This window comes from Marmota monax, unplaced genomic scaffold (assembly GCF_021218885.2).
Source record: "Marmota monax isolate L192 unplaced genomic scaffold, Marmota_monax_Labrador192_F-V1.1 WCK01_AAM20220418_F8-fsc00218, whole genome shotgun sequence".
Lineage (NCBI taxonomy): Eukaryota > Metazoa > Chordata > Mammalia > Rodentia > Sciuridae > Marmota > Marmota monax.
The window spans coordinates 1967079-1991341 of NW_026694764.1; the positions used below are offsets into that span (position 1 = coordinate 1967079).

The 24263-nt window shown below is 51.2% G+C and overlaps 1 protein-coding gene across 1 annotated transcript in view; it reads right to left on the reverse strand.

The window, feature by feature from the left end:
- Positions 1–24050, reverse strand: part of Pitpnm3 (PITPNM family member 3) — a 94463-nt gene extending 70413 nt beyond the window's left edge. Inside the window, exons 1-2 of the mRNA XM_046425056.1 lie at positions 23952–24050; positions 6177–6272 (exon numbers count right to left, since the gene is read on the reverse strand). Coding sequence (XP_046281012.1) covers positions 6177–6272; positions 23952–23973 — 118 coding nt within the window. The 5' untranslated portion in view covers positions 23974–24050. The remainder of the gene's footprint in view (positions 1–6176; positions 6273–23951) is intronic.
- Between the last annotated feature and the right edge of the window lie 213 nt (positions 24051–24263).

Here is a 24263-nt window from a genome sequence, read left to right on the forward strand (position 1 = left end):
TTGGCTCAGGAATAGTCATCCAGCTTCCCACAGTGACTTCCTTCCTCTCCACCCAAGAGACAAAGCTTCCTACACCTACTGTTTTCCAGAGGAGGAGTCAGACTCAGAGACTCAAGTCTTGACTGAGGTCAGACGGAGGCTGTCAGGGGCACTGCTAGGATGGGGTCCTCTGACTGTGCTTCTTTCACGCCAAGGGGCTGTGTGATCATAACACAATTTGAGAGAAGACCAGACTCTGCCCTCATTCTCTAAGAGAACCAACTTGGTGAGAGTCTTTGTCTGTAAAATGGGATTGTTTATCCCTGCACCACCTTCCTCTCCTGGTTGCTATGGGAAACCAGAAAGTTCGAGCCGTGAGACTATGCAACCAGCATCCAGCTCCTCAGGCCCCAGCCTCCTACTTGATGGCAAAGAGGAGGATCAGCCAGCACAGAGCACTGAGAGCAAGAAAACCGAGGAGACTTGAGACAGGGGTAAAGGCAGAAGTTGCCCAACCTGGAGAACATCCCTACCCTGCTGAAGGAGCGAGTCCCATGCTTGGTTCTTGGTCAAGCCACCCAGGACCAGATGTACCCTGAAGATAAACCCAGCTCTACCACCACCACCACCACCCTCCACAACTGCTTGACCTGTCATCTTGCTTATGCATGTTCGTGGAGGAAATGTCTGCTATTGAGATGATGGAGAGGAAAACCAAAGTGAGGAAATGGGCCTGGGCATTATGGTGACAGAGCTTTGCAAGGCCATTTGGGTGCCCCATGAAACATTTAGAGCTGCAAAGAGCCTTCAAGGTGAAACCTGGCATCCTTGTTTTGCAGATGCATGGCTGCTTAACTGGTCCATGGTCAAAAGGAGCCTCCCGGGTAGGGTCAGGCCAAGAACCCAGATCTTCTACCTGCTAGTTCAAGGAACTTCCCCCTAAGATTACCTTTTCACAGTCAAGTTCTTGGTAAAAGCCTTTGTTTATACCTAGATCTTTGATCATTTTAGAACTCTAGTTGGAGTAGTCTCTGTACCTAAGTAGGTTATAGTTGAGGATGCACCTACACTCATACATTGCTGGTGGGACTGCAAATTGCTGTAACCATTATGGAAAGTAGTATGGAGATCCCTCAGAAAACTTACAATGGAAACATCATTTGACCCAGTTATCCCACTCTTAGGTTTATACCCAAAGTACTTAAACTCAGCATACGACACTGACACACCCACATCAATGTTGCTAAATTCACAATAGCTAAACTATGGAACCAACCGAGGTGCCCTTCAACAGATGAATGGATAAAGAAATTGTGGTGTATATATACACAATGAAATATTACTCAGCCTTACAGAAGAATGAAACTATGGCATTTGCCAGTCAATGGATGGAACTGGAGAACATCATGCCAAGTGAAATAAGCCAATCCCAAAGAACCAAAGGCTGAATGTTTTCTCTGATATACATGCAGATAATAATTCACAATAAGCGGGTGGGGAATGGAGGTACTTTGGATTAGACAGAGGGGAGTGAAGGAAGGGGAGGGGCTATGGTGGCAGAAAGGATAGTAGAATGAATCAGACATTATTACCCTATGTGCATATATGATTACAGAGCCTGTACATTATTACCTTATGTGCATATATAATTATATAGACTGTACATCATATACAATCAGAAGAATGAGAAGTCATACTCCATTCATGTATGATGTATCAAAATTCATTCTACTCTAATTAGAACAATTTTTTTTTAAAAAAAAAGGGGGGGGGAGACAAAATAGGGTGACCAAATGTATTCATATCCTATGTAGTAGTCTCAGCAACAGGGAACATAACAACAATTTTGAAAGCGGTGATACAATTCTAGTTAAGTGTTATTTGCAGTAATTATCATTTCCTTATTTTTCATAGCCACATTATGAAGGAAAAAAAAACTAATTGAAGAAATGAAAACTGCAAATTACACCAGGACGACAGAATTTGTTCTTACTGGCCCATCCCAGACTTGGGAGGTGCAACTACCCCTATTTGCTCTATTTCTATTCTCCTACCTATTCCTCCTCCCAGGGAATATCCTTACCATGTGCACCACCAGACTTGATCCCCATCTGACATCTCCCATGTATTTCTTGTTGGCCCCCCTGGCCTTCCTTGATATTTGGTATTCCTCTGTCACATCCCCGAAAATGCTTGTGAACTTCTTTATGGAAAGAAAGACGATTTCCTCTGGTAGGTCCACTGCACGGCTCTTCCTCTTGCGCTTTGCTGGGCCTTAGAGATGTTCCTGCTCACAGCGATGGCCTTGACCATCATGCGGCTATCTGCGCCCCCTCCACTAGACTACCATCAGGAAGCCATGTCTCTGCTGTATCCTGGGGCCTCTCTCCTGAATGGGGGGCTTTGTCCATTCTATACTACAGGTGGCCCTCCTTGTTGGACTTCTCTTCTGTGGGCCCAGTGAGTTGGACGGCTACTTCTGTGACATCACACAACTGGCGCGGATTGCCTATGCCAACACCTTCCCAGAAGAATTAGTGATGATCTTTAGCCACGATCTGATCTCCGTGATGTATTTCAGGGCTCTGTTAATGTCAAGAAGCACTCAGGCTCAGGGTCAGAACCAACAGGGCCGTGTCCGCGTGTGTGATATCCCCACATCACCATAGTGGGGCTAATGTTTGGACCAAGCATCTACATTTATGTTCGTCCCTTTGACTTGTTTTCCCTAAATAAAGTAGTATCTGTGTTCCATACAGTAATATTCCCTTGATTTTAATCCCATCATATGCACATTGCAAAACAAGGAGGTAAAAACAGCCATGAGGAAGTCGGTCAACAGATATATTTTATGTAAAGAGAAGTGAAAAATAAAAGATTTTCTAGTCCTTCTGAGGATCCTTGCCCTAAAATAGGAGGCATTTGCTGTGGTAATAATGCAGCTTTTACTTCCTCCTTTACCTCAGCGTCTCTCATTATGATTTTCTTCTGTTTCTCTTTATGATGGTGGAAAAACAAAGACATTAAAACGGAAACAGGTTTACTTACACCCACCCTGAAGTATCTGGCAGACCATTATTGGAATCTGAGATACACTAATTGTTCATTGAGCAACTACCCTAGAGGGACTCAGGCTGTGAGGAGATCGTGTGTTGAGAAATAATAAAGTATAAAGACCTCAGAGACACATCCACCATGAATATGAAGAAGTGGCCAGCACATGAATGTGACTAACTCCATGTTAGGACCTCAGTCACTCAAGGTCCAAGCATAATTCCCTGTGGCAGGTCCATCTTATACTATAAATTCTGACTTATGAGACTCTGTCCTCTACCAAGACAGGGACAGGGGTGTCAAGGGCCAGCCTGAGCATGGACATGTGCAGGATGCAGACTTCCTTCCACAGACAGGTTGCCCCTGTTGGCACAATGGGCCAGTAGCACTAATCAGGCTCCTCCTCCCTCCCTCACTGGGGCCAACCCAGCCCTCCTGATATCTCCCAAAGATACTGTGCTCCTTCCTTCTGTGAAAGCTCTCTGCTGCACAGAACAGAATGCCCTTCCCCCAGAGCCACACGTGGCTCAGTTCTTGTTATTCAGCTCCCTGTTCAGGGCCACATCCTCTGGGAACCTCCTTCAGTCCCCCAACCACTCTGTCACACCCCCTTTGTTATATGGGGGAGGGGATTCCATTTTTAACAGCATTACTGAGGTATAATTGACATTCAGTAAACTGCACACATTTCAAATGCACAGTTTGGTAAGTTCTGACATTTGTAAATACCTGTGAAAACATCACCCCAATCAAGAGAGTGCACTATCACCCCTAGGGGACCCCGACCTGCTCCTGTCACTACAGATTAGTTGGCACTTCCAAGAATTTTATATCAATGGATCACACAGTGTAGTGTGTGCTGTGTTTCTGTCTGACTTCTTTCACTTCGTGTGATTATTTTGAGATTTGTCCACATTGCTGCCTGGATGCGTGCATTCCTTCTTATTGTGCTGCAGTTTGTTAGTCACTCCGTCACTTGTGTGCACTCATGTTTGGTTGGGGGCTGGAGTAAATAAAGCTGCTGGGAACGTTCCTGGACCAGTCGACAGGTGGACACACACACTCTTTTTCTTGGGTAAATGCCTAGCAGTGGAAGGATTGCTAGTTAAGTATGATTCACTTTTTAATTAACTGTAATCTATTTTCCAAAATGGTCTCTTCCCACCAGCAAAACTGGAAAGTTCCAATTCTTCCACATCTTGGTCAGTCATTTGTGCCATTCTAACAGGTATATGGTGAGATCTGTGCAGCTTTGATTTGTATTTCCCTAATGACTATGACACTGAGCATCTTCTTTTTTTTTTTTTTTCTTTTTTCTTTTGATGCTGGGGATTGAACCCTGGGGCATTTTATCATTGAACAACATGGTCAGCCTTTTTTTTTTTTTATTTTTTGAGACATGGTCTCCCTACGTTGTTTAGGACCTCACTAAGACACTGAGGCTGGCCTCAAATTTGTAATCCTTCTGCCTCCACCTCCCAAGTCACTGGGATGGAAGGAGGTAATGAGACCAAGGGCGGAAAGTAAAGGAGGGCCCACCAAGAAGAGAGGAGTGAGGGAAGAGGCCAATTTCACCGCACAAAGAACAGAGACATCAGGGGAGGGGTGAGCAGAGAACCGCTGAGGGAAACCTAGGGAGATAGCACCCAGCTGGGAAGGGAGCAAGAAGGACCCACAGCTGCTCTAAAGGAAAGCAGGTGAGCAGGGTCCAGGGACAGAGCTAACCCGCATGCCACCCACAGATGCCTGCCTCCTGCGGCAACCCATTGTCAGCTGGGAATGCAGACCCCCGATGAACTGTAAGAAATATTTTAAACCAAAGTCTTCCAAGCACCAAAAATATTGAAGCTGTTGTTGTCACACTGTGGGTTAGTTGCTATGGAGCAACTCAGCCCCAGCAGCCACTCCAATCAGGCAGAAAATTGGCCCCAAATGGGCTGATTTAGGACTGTCATGGGGGACAGGGGGTCTGCCCAGAGCCAAGAGACAGGGAGGCTTAAGCAGGGGCAGCTCCCTGTCTCCCAGTCACGCTTCCCTGAAAATCACCCGACCTGGGCATTCTCCACATTGGAAGGTGCAACACAGAGCTGACAGGGAAACTAAGGCCCAGCTTGGGGTCACAGAACGAGTGGATAGCATGGCTGGGACCGCATCTCCAGGCTCCTGCTCTGGGTCTGGATGTCTTCTCAGTCATGGTCTTCTTGTCTTTCAAGATCCTGTTTGCCAGGCATTTCAAAGTTGGCCCCCATCTCAGGATAAGTCAACACCCTAAACATGGTGGCATCTTGGAATGGGGCCAAGCAGGCCGAGTGGGAGCTGGGGACCCTCCGGGGCTGGGGAGCAGGCCATCGGTGCTTCTACCCCTTCCCACCCATCCCATGGAGCATAGCTCAGGGTGTTCTCTTCTAAATTCCAGACTGACTCACCTCCTGCTGCACCCACACCTCTGGTTTTGCTCACGCTGGTCTCTGGCTAAAGCGCCTGCCCGTTTGGTTTTGTGCTTTCTCCAGGGCGAGGTTCAGAGATCCTGTTCCAGCCATGGGTGCCACAGCGCCTGCAGCCTCATTGCCCTGGCTTTTCACTGCCCTTCCATGCGGGTCTTCCTTCAGAGCCTGGAATGTTCCCCACTCTTTCCTACTCCAGGGCCACCATACCTGCTGTCTCCCCTATCTACAAGAGTCTTTTGTGGGCTCCTCACCTAGCCACCTCCTACTCCTCGGATCTGCAGAAAGGCTGTCCTGCCCACACTGATTCAGGGGCCCTCCTCTCATCTTCTCTCATAACACCTGCCACTGTTCTCCTGATGGCAGCGTTCCCCATGAAGGCCTGCATTTTCCTTTGTGCCATTGTTTGGTGCCTGCCTCTCCTGCTAGACTAATGCAGGCAGCAGCCGTGCCCACTGGTTGCCACAGTCTCCTGTGCACTGGACCAGCTCCTGGCACACATTAGAGGCTCAGCCAACATTTCCAAGAATAAATGGATAAATACTGAGCCACTGACTCAGGGCTCTCGCAGACTGGGCAAGTATAGAGTGTGGAACTGTTGTCCGGGTGGGAAGGAATATACTAAACCCCAGCAGGGATGCTTTCTTGGTCTTCTAGAAAGATCAAACAGTGGATAGTGTGAGAATAGAGTTCACTCACCTCTAGCATCAAAGAATTCATCATCTGAGCTCTCCACTGAGTCGCTGAGGACATTTCGAAGGTGCCAGGGGGCACCGCCGCCCGGGGAAGGGCCACCTGCCAAAAGGAACACATATATTAGGCAAGCCGGAGACTGTGTCCTGGTGTGAGGGAGGCAGCCCTGGGCTCCCCCGGACTAAGAGTCAGGCTCAGCGGCCTCAGACCACACGGAGGCTTCTCATACCCTGCTTTCATTCAAGCCTCAAAGAAAACCTCTTTGGGAAAGCTCCAAGGGGCAGGGATTAAGTGTATACATTTTGCATAGATTAAAATAGAGACGGGAGAAAGTTAAGAGACTTAGCCAAGGCCACCCAGTGTATCCATCAGCCCAAGATAGAGTTGAGCTGTGGTAACAAAGTAGCTGCTTAAAACAACAATGGTTTCTTTTTCACTCCTGAGTGGGTTGGAAAGAGGCTGTATTCATCCGGATCACTTAAAGGGGCCACCACCTCATGATGTCACCATCTCAAAATGAAACCTCAAGGTCCGCCAAAGGAAGAAAGAAGACCACAGAAAATCCCACCCAGTCTGAAACTTCTTAAACTCCTGCCCAGCAATGATAAGCTGCTTCTTGCTCTTCATCAGCCAAAGAAGTCACACGGTCATGCCCAACTTCAAGAGGGTGGAGGAGGGGAGAACCAGATACCTTGATGACCACTAAAGAAGTCCACCTCACACAGCATGTGCAGGGCAAGCCAAGACGGAGCTTCAGAACCAATATAAGGAGGAGCCAAGTTGGAACTCTGCCACCAGAAATCTGCAAGGCCATTCCCTTTCCATCCGCAGCCCCATTTCCCCCTCTGTAAAATGATGACCACAACCAATCCCTAGCTGGCAGGATCAGAAATATTACATGTTCAGTGCCTGGATCTCAGGAGGCTCAGCAATGGCAGCTGCTGTTAATATTTGTATCTACAGAGACCAGGATATGGAGTCGAGGGGTCTTCCAAGCAGGTGGGAGCAAGGATGCACAGAGGACCTAAACTCTGCCCCAACCCACCTCCTGCCCTGGGACCAAGACTGGGGTGACCAGGCACAGAGCTGGGGCTAGGAGCCCCCTCCCTATTCTCTGGATCCCCTCTACTAGGCATTTTGGGAATCACATGGGACCAGCATGTGCATGCATCCCTCTGCATGCCCCTGGATGCAGAGAATTCTGGGGATTACAAATGGATTAAAATCCAATTGGAGATGCTGGGTGTGTTTCATGCCTATAAACTCAGGGACTTGGGAGGCTGAAACAAGAGGATTGTGAGTTCAAAGCCAGCCTCAGCAATTTAGCGAGGCCCTAAGTAAATCAGTGAGACCCTATCTCTAAATAAAATACAAAAAAGGGGCTATGGATGTGGCTCAGTGGTTAAGTACCCCTGATTCGATCCCCAGTAACCCCCCCAAAAAAGTCTCTAAAAATTATCTCTATGGAGAAATTTAATAAGAAGAGTCAGAGGAAAAACCAGTTTTAATCCTGCACATATAATTTTATATGATCATTAATTTCATAAATGTATCTTATGTTAACAGTTCCAAGATGCACCTTTTTCACACTAACATCTTTGAAATTGAGTGTGACTTAAAGGATGGCATGTAGTTATTTAATTGACATTGTTAACTCTTTCTCAGAGGTATATAAAATGATGGTGCATCTTAGAATCAGTTGTATTTTTCAGTGAAAAACAGTAAAACCACTGTGCACATAAGATTCGTCTTTCCTGGGGCTTAGCCTCTGGTCACCAAGCACATATGTCCTGTCCCTGCAGAGACTTGTATCAGCAATGCCCCTCCCTGGGTTTCCCCGTCTGTATAATGAGAAACCTGACAGAGATGGCCCCTTGAAACTCTTCAACTATGACTGATATTTGAGGAGTCCATCTGGCACACAGTAGGTAACAATAAAAAAGTGAAAGGTCGACATCCTGCCCAGCCATGATCAGGTTGCACTTATGACAGTCCATGGAGAAGCTGCTGCAGCCCCAGGTCACAACATGCAGCTCTGAGCCTACATCTTAGGGCATAAGCAAATATCCTTGAGAGAGACGACAGCCCGGGTGACCCAGGAACACAGCCCTCCTGGATAACGCTCCTGCCCTGCTCACCACTAACTCCCAGACACACACCTAGCTTAGGCCTTGTGGCTTGGAGCCAAGTAAAAAGCACATTCTGAGACACAGAAAGGATAGAGACCACAGGGAGCACTGATGTGGGTGTCACCTCTAGATGCAAAGTTGGGTCTCCCCAAGCTTCCCAGAGGCCCCTTGAAGCTTCTGATCTCATCACCAGTGTAAGCAGCATGGTAGACAGGCTCAACAATTTCCTACCCTTGGGCCCTGGATTTACCTCAAGAGGGTCTGAGAATCCAGATGCATCATAACTGTCTTTTTTTTTTTTGGGGGGGGGAGTAGTTGGACACAAGATTTTTATTTTATTTATTTATATGTGGTGCTAAGGCTCAAACCCAGTGCCTCATATGTGCGAGGCAAGTGTTCTACCACTGAGCTATAACCCCAGCCCCATAACTGTGTCTTTTTAACATGGAACTGGGGCTGTTTGCTTGAGCAATAAGACAAGAAAAAGAAATGAAAAGTATACAGATTAGAAAAAAAAGCAAACAAAACTTTCTCTGCATGCTTATCTACATAGAAAACAGAAATTCTACAAACTCTACCAAAAAAAAAAAAAAACTGTACTAGAACTAATAACTGTATAGCAAGATTGCAGAAATCAGGATCAATATGTAAGAGTCAATTGCATTCCTACATACTGGCAATGAACAGCTAGAATTTGAAAACTAGAAACAATACTATTTACAATAGCACAAAAAAATACTTAAGTATTAATCAAGTATATGTGGAGATTTCTGTGATTCAAAAAATATAATCTCAGCCAGGCATAGTGGCACATACTGTTAATCCTAGCTACTTGGGAGACTGAGGCAGGAGAATCACAAGTTTGAGGCCAACCTGGGCAACTTTATGAGATCCTGTCTCAAAGTGTAAGAAGTAAAAAGGGCTGGGGGCATAGTTTAGTGGTAGAATATCAATGGGTTCAATGCACACACACACACACACTCACAAATATCCTTTGTAATCCAATTGTATTCCATTCCTAAGAAGCAAGAATTTGGGTGTTAGGGAAGTCATGTCATCCTTGTCTATTCAGTTCCTGAGTTTGGGAATGGAAGCATCTAGAGTTTAAGTACTGACAGAGTTACCTGGAAGTTTTTCAGTCTATATGGTTTCCGAGTTTGAATATCAAGGAATCTGCAAGAGGCTCCTGTGTACTGTGGCCCTCACACATGTACAGTATACACTCCACCCAAAGACCATAAGCACTGACATGCCTGCCAATTTCCCACTAAGATAGTAAGTGCCAGAGCCTTGGGAAAAGAGGAGAGCTCTAAGCCAGGCATGGTGGCACACACTTCTAATCCCAGGTACTCAGGAGCCTGAGATAGAAGAATCACAAGTTCAAGGCCAGCCTGGGCAATTCAGTAAGATCCTGTCTCTAAATGAAGAGCTGGAGATGCAGCAGTGGCAAAGGTTCCCTGAGTTCAATATTCAGTATTGAGGGAGAGAAAGAGAGAGAGAGAGAAAGCACTTCTCCCTTACCCCCCAATCTCTTGGCATTACTGTACTCTATGTGGGACACATCATCCTGGGTTACGGCAATCCTCTGATAGCATATGTATGGGCTGGCCTTTGGGGAAGTCCAGGGGAGTACCAGGGCAGAGCACAGCCCTGCAGGGAGGCCAGCTCAGTCCCTTTGAGGAAGCAAGTTCCCCCAGCTGGAAGTGAGCAGAAAAAGAAGGGACTGGTGGGCATCAAAGGAAGCTTCTCACTCCCACAGGCACTATGTTGGGTGCTGGGCACACCACGACGGATAAAAGGGACAGGATAGATAAAAGGGTCACCAAGCTTACTTTTGCAGGGGTATGAGGAGAGCCCACCCAGATCAAGTAGACGATCATTTCTGCAGCAAAAACTTAGTTGCTCCCTCTCTACCTCCATCACCTCCATCTTCTGCAAGTGTTTCTGACGGTGTAATTACAGCCTGAAGGTTCGGCAGGCATGGGCATGTGGATCTGTACGTCCAGAGTGAAAGCAATGAGGGAACGTGAACTGGTTCATCAAGAGCACTTGGTCAATGGTTCAATTACAAATGTTAACCACAGCAGCGGGCTTTCTCCTCCAAAGGATCAGGCTTCACCTAGCTGTTGTGACTCTCCTTTGTGGTCAAAATATATGTTTGGATTCCTTTCCAAATGCATACTATACTTTGTTTACTGTTTCTCTCCTTACTTTCAAACTGCAGGCTTGCCTGGGTTTTTAAATGTGCACTCTTAAGTTTGTTTAAAGGGCACATGAGGTCTTCCCTCCCCTCGGGCAGGGGCTGCTCAAAATAACCTCTGGAAAGGCCCTTTTGAGGTGCTGGGGAGCAGCTATATATAAAAGTGGGTATGTGAGGAAGCAGCCGTCACCTGGCTTCTGAATGGGAGATGTTCCCTCCATCTCTTCCTCCAAGATGCTGACTTTTTAGCAAATGACAAAGGTCAGATTTCAAAAGAAGTGTGTGTGTGTGGGGGGGGGACTGTTCTGAAAAGGTGTCAGGAGCTGAGGTTTGAATGGTGAGAAAATGCCAGACACATTAATGTGTGTGTGTGTGTGTGTGTGTGTGTGTGGTGTGATGGGTGTGTATGCATGCTGGCTCACACGCACACACAGGTGGGGGTGCACATGCAGGTGGTGTTGACACGCAGGGTGAGTGAGTAAGAGCCTTCCCGGGATGAAGGAACTGCAAGGGCAGATTTGCACATGAGTGTGGTATACTCACAGGGCAGAAAAAACCCATGTGGCTGGAGTCAGTGATGGGGGCGGAGGGGACAGGTATGAAAACAGATGAGAGGAGAAGGATCCAGACCAGGGAGGTCTGGTCTGGCCTATCATGGAAGGCTACTTGGAAGAGGTGAGTTCTGCGGTTCCTTCCCCTTCTCCTGCATACTTCAAGACGGGAATACAGATGCCTAAGGGGGTGGGAAATTCTCCCAGGAGAGGGGACGGCAGGGGAGGTGGGCAAAAGTTTATCCATGCAGGTTCAGAGTAAGGACAGATGGGCACAATGGTCCCAAAAGTGAGGACAAATGACCAGAAGCAGTCCCCTTGCATTGTGTCATTACCTTTCTCTGTATTTTCTGATCCCACACAGAAGAGGGCCAAGAACTGTTTGACAAGCAAGTGAGTGAACAACACCTGCTGAGGGCCAACTGGGTGCCAACAGCCTGCCAGCTACTTTGCAGATCTTATCTAGAGGCATCCTCCCTGAGCCCAGAGAGTGGGCATAACAAATCACCTCACAGGGAAGGAGCCAGGCAAAGAGATGTGAAGGCATTTGCTCAAGAACACAAAGCTAATACACAGTGGAGGCAGGATTCGAACACAGATCCAGGGTCTGTACTGTCAGAGCCACCATGTGGGCACCTCTCTGTAAGAGCTCAGGGTGGGTGACTCCCAGTCTCTTCCTCTCTTCGTCACTTTCTCTTGGCAAGTGATAACTGTCCCATCTGTTGCTGGCCAGTTGGGCAAGGGGTCAGAGGACCCTTATACAAACCCTGGTCCTAGGGCTCTTATCTAGAATCATCTGCCTACCCAGATTCACAAATTAGCATTTGGCTTTTTGTGGGAAAAATCTAAATGGATCTTTGCATTCCTGTGTAGAGATGTCTAATATTACACAAGTGTCTGTCACTGGGTCTGCAAGGCCGTGTGTGTGTGTGTATGTACATACCTTGGGGAGTGTAAGCCTCCTCAACTTGTCACCCTTCTTTCCTAAGACTGTTTCTAAGTCACATGCAAATCAGCTACCAGCCATGGGTGGTAATGTATCAGAGAGGTGAGAGACTTTGGTGCAACACAAATATGAATTCTACAGTATTATTTACTAGTCCATGATCCAAAGGTCAGTTCTCTAAGCCTCCGTTTTTTCATCTGGGAAATGGGTGCCATGATCCTTACCTCCCTGATATAAGATTTAAATAAGGTCAGTCAACAAATTGTCCACCCCGATGCCCTGCCTGGAGCTCAGGAAATGGTGGCCCCACTCAGCTGCAGAACTAATCCTTGAGGCAGCTTCTAGCAGCAGTTAGGGACCCTCTCCAAGGCTGCCAGGCTGCTTCTATGTCCTTCAACATTCAGCCTACCTGCTCCTGAAGACCACATTTATTTAAAACCCTAAATCAGAGTCAGGCATGATGACCACATGCCTATATTCCCAGCAGCTCAGGAGGCTGAGGCAGGAAGATGACAAGTTCAAAGCCAGCCTCAGTGACTTAGGGAGGCCCTAAGCAACTCAGCAAGCCCCTTTGTCAAAATAAAAATAAAATAAAAAGGGCTGGAGATATGGCTCAGTGGTTAAAGGCCCCTGGGTTTAAACCCCAATGCCCTCACCCCCCCCAAAAAAAAAAAAAACCTAAATCAGGATAAAAGAGAAAGAAATATCAGCCCTTCCCAGAGAGGAACAAGTGATCCTCCACACCCACCAATAGTGGCACAGCTCCAAGCCAGGCCCTGAAGTGAGGGGGTGGCTCTCCAGGTCGATCTACCCACCACCTCGGGTCCAGCATGGTCTCCTAGGCTTTTTCCTGGGCTGAGTCTCCCAGGCAGGGGTGTGGCCAGAGATCCTGGCTCAGATCATGGGCTCCATCTGCCCACCTTCCCCATCTCAGCCCTGGCTCCCAGGGACATGAATAGGCAGACTGGCCGACAGACGGACCAACAGGAGCCCTCTGTAAGTGCTCTGCCCTATCCCAGGGATCCCAGGGCAGCCAATTTTGACCACGGAGGGCCAAATCATCACCTAAAGGGGGCCGCCGCCCTGTGCTCAGGAGCCCTGTCGGATGAGAGCGACATTTTGCAGAGAGAAAAGCCCTGGCACAGCAACATGAGGAGCAGAGGCCCTGGCGACTCTTCCTGGACCAGATCTTGAGCCAGATGGTGCCCGGGAGGAAGGAGTGGGGGACGCAGCTGAGCTGGAACAGTCCCTGCCCTTGGGAGTGCCAGCCCCAGGGTCACAGCCCTGTACTGCCCGCTGCACAGAGTAGAGGAGAGCAGATCAGCAGGGCAGCCTGGCCTTTGTGCCAAATTCCACACGTGCCACATCTGTCCAGGCAGGGTCTCAACAGGTGTGAACCACACCGCCCAGAGGTAGGGTCTCCACAGACTAGAGAACCTGGAGGCCCTCCTGAGGGCAGGGGAGCCTCAAAGAAAGAGATGGGCAGCCTGCCAGGGTGAAGTAGGTCAGGAGAAAGAGGGAGACGGAGGCCACAGCCATCAAATGGAGTCATTTCCAGAGGAAGCTGGATCTAAAACTTTCTGTTCAAGAATAATCCTCCTTGGCAGCCTTGGAGAGGGTCCCTAACTGCTGCTAGAAGCTGCCTCAATGGGGCCACCATTTCCTGAGCTCCAGGCAGGGCATGGGGTGGACAATTTGTTGACTGACCTTATTTAAATCTTGTATCAGGGAGGTAAGGATCATGGCATCCATTTCCCAGATGAAAAAAACGGAGGCTTAGAGAACTGACCTTTGGATCAGTGTGTCAGGGCAAGGGAGGGAACATGGATGACTGCTGGGAACCATGGCTCTGGGGAAATTTGAAGAACACACACAATTTCCAGACCTCCATGGAGAAACAAGCACCTCTGAACATGGCCCCTGCTGGCTTGTTGGCCCACAGGCCCTTGACTATGGCCCCTGCTCCAGCTCCTCGGCCAAGCCCTGCCTCAGACTGTATCTGAAGCCCCATCCTGGTGATGCACTTGAGGAATCTGTGCCACGAAGACCAAGGGGCTGGGAAGGAGGCAAGTGCACAGCTTCAGGGTTGCTGGCTCATTAGATGGGCTCTCTCTCTCTCTCTCTCTCTCTCTCTCTCTCTCTCTCTCTCTCTCTCACATACACACACACACAAACTCAATGAACACACACATGTGAATAGCAGGTTTTACAAGCATGCACCTGGGTCTAACTCCTGGCAATAGATTTGCTGCAGCTGAAATGACTTGGTCCAGGGGCTCCCCAAGGGCAGTTAGAGTCCCGTGCACAAGCAGGGCCCAGAGCACACATATTTAGAATCACACTTCACTGCTCCTCACTTCTGCCTGGGGGCCCCAGGGGCCCAAAGGCAGCAAGCAGAGTGGGGAGCTTTGTAGAGCCTGGGGGAGGCTCCAGACAGATGGGCAACCAGCAGCTCCTCCTTCTCCTCTTCCTCCTCCTATTCTTTTTTATCTTCCTCTTCTTCCACTGAGCCCACCTTCCTCCTCCCTCAAAGAAACCACTGCCCCACTCTTACTGGCCTGATCCAATCCCAGCTCTGAAGCTTACCTGTTAGTGGTCTTAGTAAACGACACTAAACCACTCTGTGCCTCAGTTTGCCGCTCTGTAAAATAGGGTAATAACCATACTACATCAGGTTGCATGAGGGTTAAATGGAGCCCTTCCTCTCCTTACCCACACACAAGGCTGATCCTTCTGTCCTCCCTCCCACTGCAGCTCCTGTGAGGCTCCTTCCTACCTGTCCCTCAAATCTTGAGCTACCTAAGACGAGGACCTGTGCTGTCTCTGCCTCTTCTCCCACCAGTCAAGGCCCCGCAACAAGCTGCCCCAGTCAGTCTTCCACCTTCCCCTTCTTCCTGTCCAGGTCTTTGTTCCCTCCCTGCATTCCCCACCCTAACTCCCTTTCCCATTGGGGAAGCTTTACCTGCCCTGAGGATGGGCTGGGGCCCCCTCCTCTGTGTTCCCACCTGTCCGGGCCTGCCAGCCCGCTAGACTAGGCAGGGGTTGCCCTGAGCAGACACCTGCTAGGAATTCTCTGGGGCCCCACGGTCTCTTCAGGTCAAGGTTGGGAATAAAAAGCTCAAGTCAGGCTCAGCGTGGCCCAGCACAGGGCAGATCTCAGGAAGACCCCTCTCCAAGGAGCATCCCACAGGTCATGTCCTCAGGCTTCCTCTGAGTCAGGGTGAGTTCAGGGACCAGAACAGTCCAGGGCCAGACAGCCCATGATCTGCCTTGAAGGGGCTGCACAGCCACCCAGGGAGGCATGAGAGGCCAGGAGAAGCTACTTCCAGAAAAAGGCATTATTGAAGGAAACCAGCTACAGTTGGGGGTTGGTTGCTATAGAAACAGTCCTAACTATCTCCTAAAATGCTAGATGTGCCACCAATGCACTGTGTGCGGGGCTGTTTCAGGGGACTACCAGAGGCCCCGGAAAGACCCTTTGCTGCGGTATGCATTTTCTGGAGAGGACATCCTGGAGGATCCAACAAGGAATCAGGTTCTAGGGGCAATGAGGCTGGTTCATCAGTCCATGGGTAACACACTAGAAAACTGAGACTTCAGGCTGCAGAATTATCTTAAGAGCAACTCAGGTCCTAAGACCAGCCATGGCCCAAACCTTGACTTCAGCCCCAGTCTGAACCTTAAGCTAGTAGTGGATGGAGTCGTTACTCTGGCCTCAGATCAAGCACAGTCTTGGCCACAGAGGAGCCACAATTCCAGTTTCTAACCAAGTCCCAAATCTGACCACAGACCCAGCCTGACCTAGTCACAGACCGAGCAACAAGATAAGCCACAGGCAGAGCTTACCACACTGGCCATAGATGGCATCCTATGTTACACCAAATAATGGTAAGGATATTTTCCCAGCGAATGCTGTGGATTCTGTAACAGCATGTTATACTCTTGCCATGGATTTCCATAGCCTTCACCTCCACCAGAGCCCCAGGAGAGTTTATGGTCCCTGTTTACAGAAAATGGAAGCTCAGAGAAGGAAACTAACCTGCCTACGGTCACAGGAAGAAGAATGCAGGTGGGTGGTGGTGCAGAGACTAGAACCCAGGTCTCCAAGCTGGGCCCAGCTGGCCAAACGCATTGCTTTGGAAAAGATGTGCTTTTGAAGACCTGCTGGTATCTTATAAATATGCCATTTAAATACCCATTAATTACCTTATTTAGGAGATAATTAGTGATTAATAGCTTTGGCTATCTATTGTACTTTCATTTGCTCTGCCAATTAGGCTCCCAACAGTTCTGAATTCTTTGGAACAATCCTCCTAAGGCCCAGATGTCCCCACTATGTCCCAACACACTCTTGCTCTGTAAGGAGAAGGCTCTTTCCTCCCCCAAAGGGAGCTCCCCAAGGTATCTGCTACTGTGGCACCAACAGCCTCTGTCACCTGTGGGCTCCTCGGGAGGACAGCAAGGGGGACACAGAAGACATGGGGCAGCCCCAAAGAGAGAGCAGAGGAAGGCACTCCTCCTCATCATCCCAGAGACCCCTTGCAGGAAGGGAACAACAGACTCAAGACCCAGGCACCAAACCAGAGGATGGGGAAGATGGGGTGGGATCCTAGACTCCTTGGAGGATGCCGCAGGGTCCGGTAGAGACCACCACCTCAATAAGACCATCTGTGTGGTAAGGGTACCACCTCCTGGGGCAAACAGCAGAGGGGTGGAGGGGAACAGCTCCTCCCTCAACACCACCACCCCAGCAAGGGCGGTGACCCCACATGGGCGATTTGTTTCACCTTCCACTCCAGGATTTCAAAATGGGGCCTAAGGTTGCCTCTGCCCCCAGGACCCTCCATTTGGTGCCAAATCACAGTGCCAGGAATTGCCAGTGGGGCCCCGGAGGCGGGGCTGTGTACTGCTCTCATCACTGCCGGGGATTATACTACACAAGAAGGAAACAAAAAGCGACAAAGGATCAACACCCCCCACCACCACCGCCGGCCATAATGGGAAGGCTCAAAATAGCTCTTTTTTTTGCAACTCTGGGATGATTCCAGAGTTGCTCAGCTGAGACCAGCCTCATGAAGGGGGCGGGGGGGGGGGGGGTAGGGAGGAAGTGGGAGCCACCAGGGCCAGAGGGAGTTCTGATCAAGGAGGGTTGGGATCTGGACCAATCCAGAAAAGGTCAAAGGTGCCTGAGTGATGGGTGGATGCTGACAGCTCCTAGAATGAACTCAAAGTCCTCCAGTCCTCGGCCCCTGAGCACACAGGGTCACAAATCCTGCACACCTAAGTCTCTTCCCAAGAAGGGCAGGAGGGCAGGACGTGACGTGCTCTGCAAATACCCAGAGCCAAGCAAACACAGCGTCAGCAGCAGACGGCTCAGAAGAGGCCTCTCAGATCCACCAGAACTCCACGCCCCTCCCAGACAGAGCCCAGGGAGTTTCTATTTCTGCTTCCAACCCTTGTTTGGCATCCTCGGCTAACAGACGGCTACTTCCCCTCCCTCCAGAATACCAGGTCAGCTGGGAAGTGGAACACCTCCTCCCTGGCCTCCCCTGTTCCCCTGCTCTGGCTCTGCAAGGGAACAGGTTGACCCTTCCTGAGAGCAATGGGAGGCATCGCCAGCCCCAGGCCCCTGCCCCTGGAAGGGCTTCCTCCCCGCCCTGGACAAAGGCCTCATCAGCACACCTGGACCCAGAATTCTGGTTTCCAGAGGAAATGGATCCCAACCACCTCCCAGACAGCAGGAGGCATAGACCAACTCTCTCAGCTCCCCTGGAGCCTCGAATCCAACCACACCATCCAGTCCCAGACTCCAGCCATAGACAGAGGCCCACCGTGCCACAGCCTGCATCCTACCCCCACCCTCAAAGTGATCCCTGACCATGGACCCACAGGCTCTCAGCCTGGCCTCAGCCCAGGCCCATCCAAGTGCCAGTCTCACAGATGCAGCCCTTGGGGAGCCTGGAAGAAGCAGGCTGGACCGCTGGGCCCCCCTGCTGGGACCTGGCTCCCACCCAGAGCCAAGACTAGCAACCCTCCCCACATGCATCCCCCCATGGGGGCTGGTGGCCACACAGCTGTGCAGGCCTCCGCAGCAGGCACACGTGGGACCCTGGAGGTGGCATTTACCTCCGGAGTGACTCACTTAAGGCTCCCATTGGTTTGCGAAAGGGGGTGCAATTTAGCATTTTCTTTCTCTTTAGAAAACAAGAATTTTAAAAGAGAGAGAGTAGAGAGATTTGAGGGAGTGGGTGGGGAACTCAGATCTCATTTGATTTCCTACCTCATTTGTTATGCATTCTCTCCTCCCCCCTCCCACTCACAGCCCTTCCCCTGGGGGCCCTGGCCACCCCCTTCCGCTAGGCACCTGGCTGTAGATCTGGGGATGGACTGGGACCCAGGACTCTGGGAGGCACATGCTGTCCCAGGCCAGGTCCTCAGCTCCCTATTCCTCTCCTACCCTTAACCACATGGCCAGGAGTATCAATGTGAGGTGAGGGGCGAGGCCCCTTCCTGGCACAGTAAAGGCTGCTGTGAGGGAGGCCAGGAGAAGAAAGAGCAGTGTTAAACTGGGCGTGGTGGTGCACGCCTGTAACCCCAGCGGCTCTGGAGGCTGAGGCAGGAGGATCGAGAGTTCAAAGCCAGCCTCTGCAAAAGAGAGGCACTAAGCAACTCAGTGAGACCCTGTCTCTAAATACAAAATAGGGCTGGGGATGTGGCCCAGTGATCAAGTGCCCCTGAGTTCAATCCTTGGTACCAAAGAGAGAGAGAGAGAGAGAGAGAGAGAGAGAACAGTGTTAGAGTAGGGGAAAACTCAAAAGTCATCCTGACCCCCAAACTCATCTTCCCCTTTCCTTTTACAAATGAGAAAACTGGCCTGAGGGCAGCTCCAGGCCTTCTGTCACTGCTTTGTTGGATAACTTAACTCCTAGGAAAGTTGAATGCAAGAGTAGAAGAGACCAGCGTGCTAATTCCAGTAATTCCAGCTCTGATTCTGACTTTATGTGCGACTCTAGAGCCAGGCACTTAGCCCTTCTGGGCCTCAGTTTTCTCATCCATAAAATGGGAGTGACATTAGCCCTATCTCAAAGAGATACTGTCAAGTCATATAGGAAAGCATGTTGAGGGCTGTTATAAGAACCAGAGGGTTCTCAGGATGCTAACCCTGACCTGCCCTCCCTCCCGCAAGCCTAGAATCTCAAGAGAATTCCTAGGAGACATCTGGGCCCTCCTAGGAGGTCCCTAACTGCCAAAGCTTCCTTGGTATCTTGAAGTTCTTACTTTATGCCCTTGACCTCAGAGAAAGACCCTTTACCTTTCTGATCTTGGTCTCTCAACATGCATAATTAACAGGTGGGCCAAAAGGTCTCCAAGCCTCTTAAGCCATGAAATATCACAGTATGTTATGATGTGCATGAGGAAACATCACAATTTCTGGCCCTTATGACCCAGATATGGCCCCAGCAAGGGATGGGCAGGGGTATCGAGTCATGATCTCGTATTCTGTGTCCCCTGCTAGGCTCCCAAACACAGGACAAGACAAAGGGGCTTCCAATGGGGTAAACCACGTGCTGCATGCTGGAAGTGGGACCTCAGGCTGGACCATTCTTGCTTATGCAATGATACCACTGCAAAGAGCTTCAAGCTGGGGCCTGCCAGGCCATCTACTGTCACAGGTAAGTCCACAGAGACAGGCGTTTTGCACAGGAACATGTGACCTATCCAAGCTCCAGAACATTCCCAACTACAAGGGAAGTCCTGGAAGGCTTTCTGGAGCCAGACTTTTAGGAAGGCCTGGTATCTGGATGCAGGGCTTCCTGGCTGGACACCCAAAAAGGTGAGTCTGCAGCTTCTTGCAGATGATGCCCTTCCCAAGATGGATAGGAAAGCTAGCCAGGTACCCTAGGAAAGCTTGCCAGGTACCCCAGGTGTGGCAGTTTCTCAGTCGTGCCTCAACTCCCCTGGCACCTTCTTTGAGTCCAGAAAATCCCAGTCTGATCCCTTTCCCAAGCTTCCAAATGTGTCCTCCTTTGGGAGATCTGGCCTCTGGTCCCTGCCCCTGGGAGCCACAGAGCAAGCAGCTCAGGAGAAAGTCTGGCTTGGGGATGCTGTGCGGATACATGTCCACCTCCAGAGGACCCCAAAAGGAGACTGACAGCAGAGCACGGTCCAGACCATGATGCTGGAAACCCAGGTTCCAGCTTAGTCCTGCCATGACTTTTTTTTCTGTGATTTTGGGCCAGTACTTAGCCTTCCTCAGGCCTCAGTGCCCCCTTGTTAAAGAGGGTTTTGAACAGGAATATCTGGAAGCATCCCTCCCACTCTGACACTGTAGGATCAGTATTTTACTGACTCAAATTACTAGGTTAAATGCTCTCAGGCTGCCAGCTCCTCCCCTAGAAGCGGAGGCCACACCTGGGAATAGCATAAACTGGTTCCTCCAGCCCAAGGCCCAGCCCTGTGGTCTCTGCTCTGTCTCTCCAACCATTCCTGCCCCAACCCAAAAGCTTCCTAGACCCCCCTGGCTGCTTGCTCTGTTTCTACCCAGTCTAGAGACCTGGGGCCTCTCATTTGCTCTGACCCAGGGTAACAGATACCTGCTGTGGGTCAGTCGCTGGGGTACAGAGGGAGGGCCTTGGGGAGGCACAGAGGAAGGGAGGGGCAGGGTGCCTGGCAGAAACCAGAACAAACCCTTCCCAACAAAGGCAGCTCCACCAGGCTGGCCTCTCTCCAGCCTCCCAGGAGCCCTCACATGGCAACCAGAGGGACCTGACAAAGCACCCAAATCTCACCATGCCACTCCCCTCCTCAATGCTCTTTGGAGCCAGCTCCTTTTAGCCCTGTGCACTCTAGGAACCAACGGCCACCAAGCCAGACAGAATTCTTTCCTCTTGGGTACTTCTTGCCTGCCCCATAGCTTGACCATACATTCTCAGACGCTCCACCCCTTCCAAACTCCGGGGCTTTGCTCAAGCCTTTACTCCCTACCTGGAAGCCTGGCCCTGGCTGCCTTTCTACCCAAATTCTGAGAGCCTTTAAGACACCTAGAGGAACCTATCTGGCTTTCACTGCTCCAACATTATCATTTCCTTTATAAATTGAGTCCCAACTCCTTCCTATCCCTGGCCCCCACCACCAGCTTTTATCCCCAAGGTAGGTCTCCCTCCTCCTTTATCCACAGGGCAAAATCCAGGGCTCTCCTTCCTTCCCCTCAAGACTTGATGGGGTTGGGGGTATTATAATGAATCCTGGCTGTGTGGCTAAAATCTATCCAGAGATTGGAAACTGATAACTCATTTAGATCCCAACTTTTCTGGAACTTGATTAGATTTTTCTCTGGAATCTGGATACTCCCAGCCATGAGAATGTCCTTGAACTACTTCCAATAGGTACTACTAACAGAGCTGGTATATCCATGGCTGGATACTCAGGCTGTATACCGCACAACTCCATTCACTGAACAATGGGATGATCTGGAATCTGTTACCATGGTAGCCTTCACACCCACATCCCATCTCTACCCTCACTCAGTGTCCACTGGCCAGTTTTTAGAGGAAACCCCTCACACCACAGGTCAGGAGGAAGACCCCTCACTCAGAAGCCAGGTTCCTACAGCCTCCACTCCCAGCCTTCAGCCTTCTTTTATTTTAAACTACCCCCTCAGAGAGATGGCCTGGTGATTCCACCCATCAGTCTACTCATCGAGATAGATGGTACTGAATAGCCACCCGTCTCTGTAGAATGTCCCTCCTTGGGCCTCAGTTTCCCCAGCTGTAAAGAGAAAGACTTGGGCTCCTGATCTCCAGATGGCCTGTTTTAAAGCACATCCACCTATTCTACACTGACATGGTCAGTGGGAAACACAGGATTTCCACACACATACTAGTGTTCTACATTCACAAGGTTTAGAAGCCTAAAGAGGAGATGTTTATAAAATGCAAAGTTGCCTAGAAGCACTGAGAAAGGGAAGAGTAATCGGATCTTGCTGAGATCTGTCTCAAAAGAGTCCTTGTGGGGGGCAGCTGATAAAGGGATAGGGGTGCACAGGCAGGTGGATCCACAGAGGTGGGGAATCCTGGCTGCCCTGGGGAAAAGAGCCAATTGTGAAATTGCAGCAGGAAAGCACAATGTTAGAGCAGCCTGGAGCAGAGCAGTCTTCTCACCTGCCACTGTACAAATTCCCATGGACTCAGCCACAGGCCAAAGGAGAGGGCCTGGGACTGGCACCCCCATTCCCAGGGGTGACCCATCAGGGCACTGGTGGAGAAAATTCCTTAAGAGTCCAACAGACTTGGCCTTGAGTCCGGGCTCTTCCCAGACCCTCTGAGCCACCTTGAGGGAGCTATTTCTCCAAGTATCAGTGTCTGGATGCTTTAATAGGGGGAGAGTGACATTCCCTACCTCATTTTGCAGTAAAGGGTTTAGCACATTGCCTAGTACACAGTACAAACAGCAACCACCAACTGCTATTGCTCCCGCTGCTGGGCCCTGGCAGGTAGTCTGTGCTCCTGGTGTCCAGGCAGTGCAACACACAAAGAGTGGGGCAGTGGATGGGGACATGCACCCTGACATGGGTCCTTTGTGGGGAGAGAAGGTAGGGAAGGACACAGGCACAGCAGAGGTAGAGGGGAGGCAAGGAGCCTTTTCCAGTCTCCCTGGAGTCTTCTCACTGTGCCTCCCTCAGTAGGGGAGAGGGAGGGAAGTGACAAGGGGGGGTGTTTAGATGTATTCTGTACTTGCTGTGTCTCACACAACCAGCCCCACCCTGACAGGATTCCTCAGGGACAGGAGGGGAGGATATTCTCAGGCACCTAAATCCCAGTACATGCACAGGGGGGTTCCTATCTGGCCAAGTCCCAGGCAGCATTCCAGGAGTGGGGAGGATTTGCATACAGTCCAGTGGTGTTCACACCTAGTGTATGTGTACAGGTAAATTCAGGCTCATTCCATCACCGTCATCACTTATGGGCGGAGAAGTAGGGTTCACACCAGGCCAATGCCTATTCCCTGGGGGAAGGCATGGCACCTGCCAACGTCACAGGCTGGGTGTGAGTTCATGGTAAATTCTCACAGGCCAGGCTCACAAGCCAGTGCTGTGACCAGGCTTGCTGCCGCGGACTGTATGGCCGGCCCTGTGGGCACAGGCTCTCCTCAAGCCGGCCTCCCAAAGCACTATGGGGCCCAGAGTGTGCAAATCGGGGCTAAGTGGGGTCCCCTCCTCATCCCAGCACCCAGCTCGGGGCCTGGCACAGAGCAGATGTTGGTGAATGAAAGCCGGGCTGGATGAATGAATGAATGACTAACACCCACTCCCTCAAACCACGGGCTACACTGCCTGAGCCTGCGAGAGGGCAGCGCCCATGGGACCCCAGAAGAGCGCCCATCTTCAGACCTCCGCACCTGAGGCTCTGCCTCCGGGGGTCGGGTCGATAGGGGGAGGGGGCGGGACCTCCAGTGCCTCGCGGAACACCTCTCCTGCTGGAGAAGAAATCTGGGTCTCCGGACGAGCTGGGGGCGGGGGTTGTCGCGTGCTGAATAGAAAGAGTGTCAGGACGGGGGGCGCGTCCTGCTTTGCGTGGCGGGGCGTGGGATGGATCTGCGGCCGTGGGACATCCCCTTCGGTCCCCGTGCAAGGGTCTGCCCGGGCCTCGGGAGGGTGGTGACAGCTTCCAACAGCTGGACTGGACAGGGGTGCTGCAGACCTATCCCTTTCCAGCGGGGCTACAGCGAGGGGGACGTAGTGTCCCACGAGGTGACAGGGGTTGCAGGAAGGACGTGGAGCTGGAGGAGCCCCCTTCCCACGCGCCGGGGATCCGGCCTCGCCACTGTCCCCTCCAGCCCTCCCGGAACCTCCGCCCACCTGCGCGAGGGGCTCACCTGGGCCGGCGGCCCCTCCTCGAAACGCGCGGGTCCCTCCCCCAGGGCCACCAGCCCTGCCCTCCCGGCGCCCGCCCTCACCTGCACCGCCCGCCTTGGCCATGTCCCGGGCGGCGGGCTCCGGCTGCGCTGCCCGCGCTCCTCGCGGCTCCCGGGCCCGGCCCCGGCCGCCGCCGCGCCTCCGGCCCCGAGCGGACTCTGAGCGCCGCGCCCCGCGCCCCCGCCCCGCTCGCCTCGGCTGCCGCCACCGCAGCCGCCGCCGCCTCGCCGCTCCCTCCCGCTCCCTTAAAGGCGCCGAGCGGCGGCCGCACAGGCCCCCCCGCGCTGCCGGGGAGGGACTGACGGAGGAAGGCGCCCAACGCCGCCCCCGCGGGCCCGCACCCCCGCCCCGGG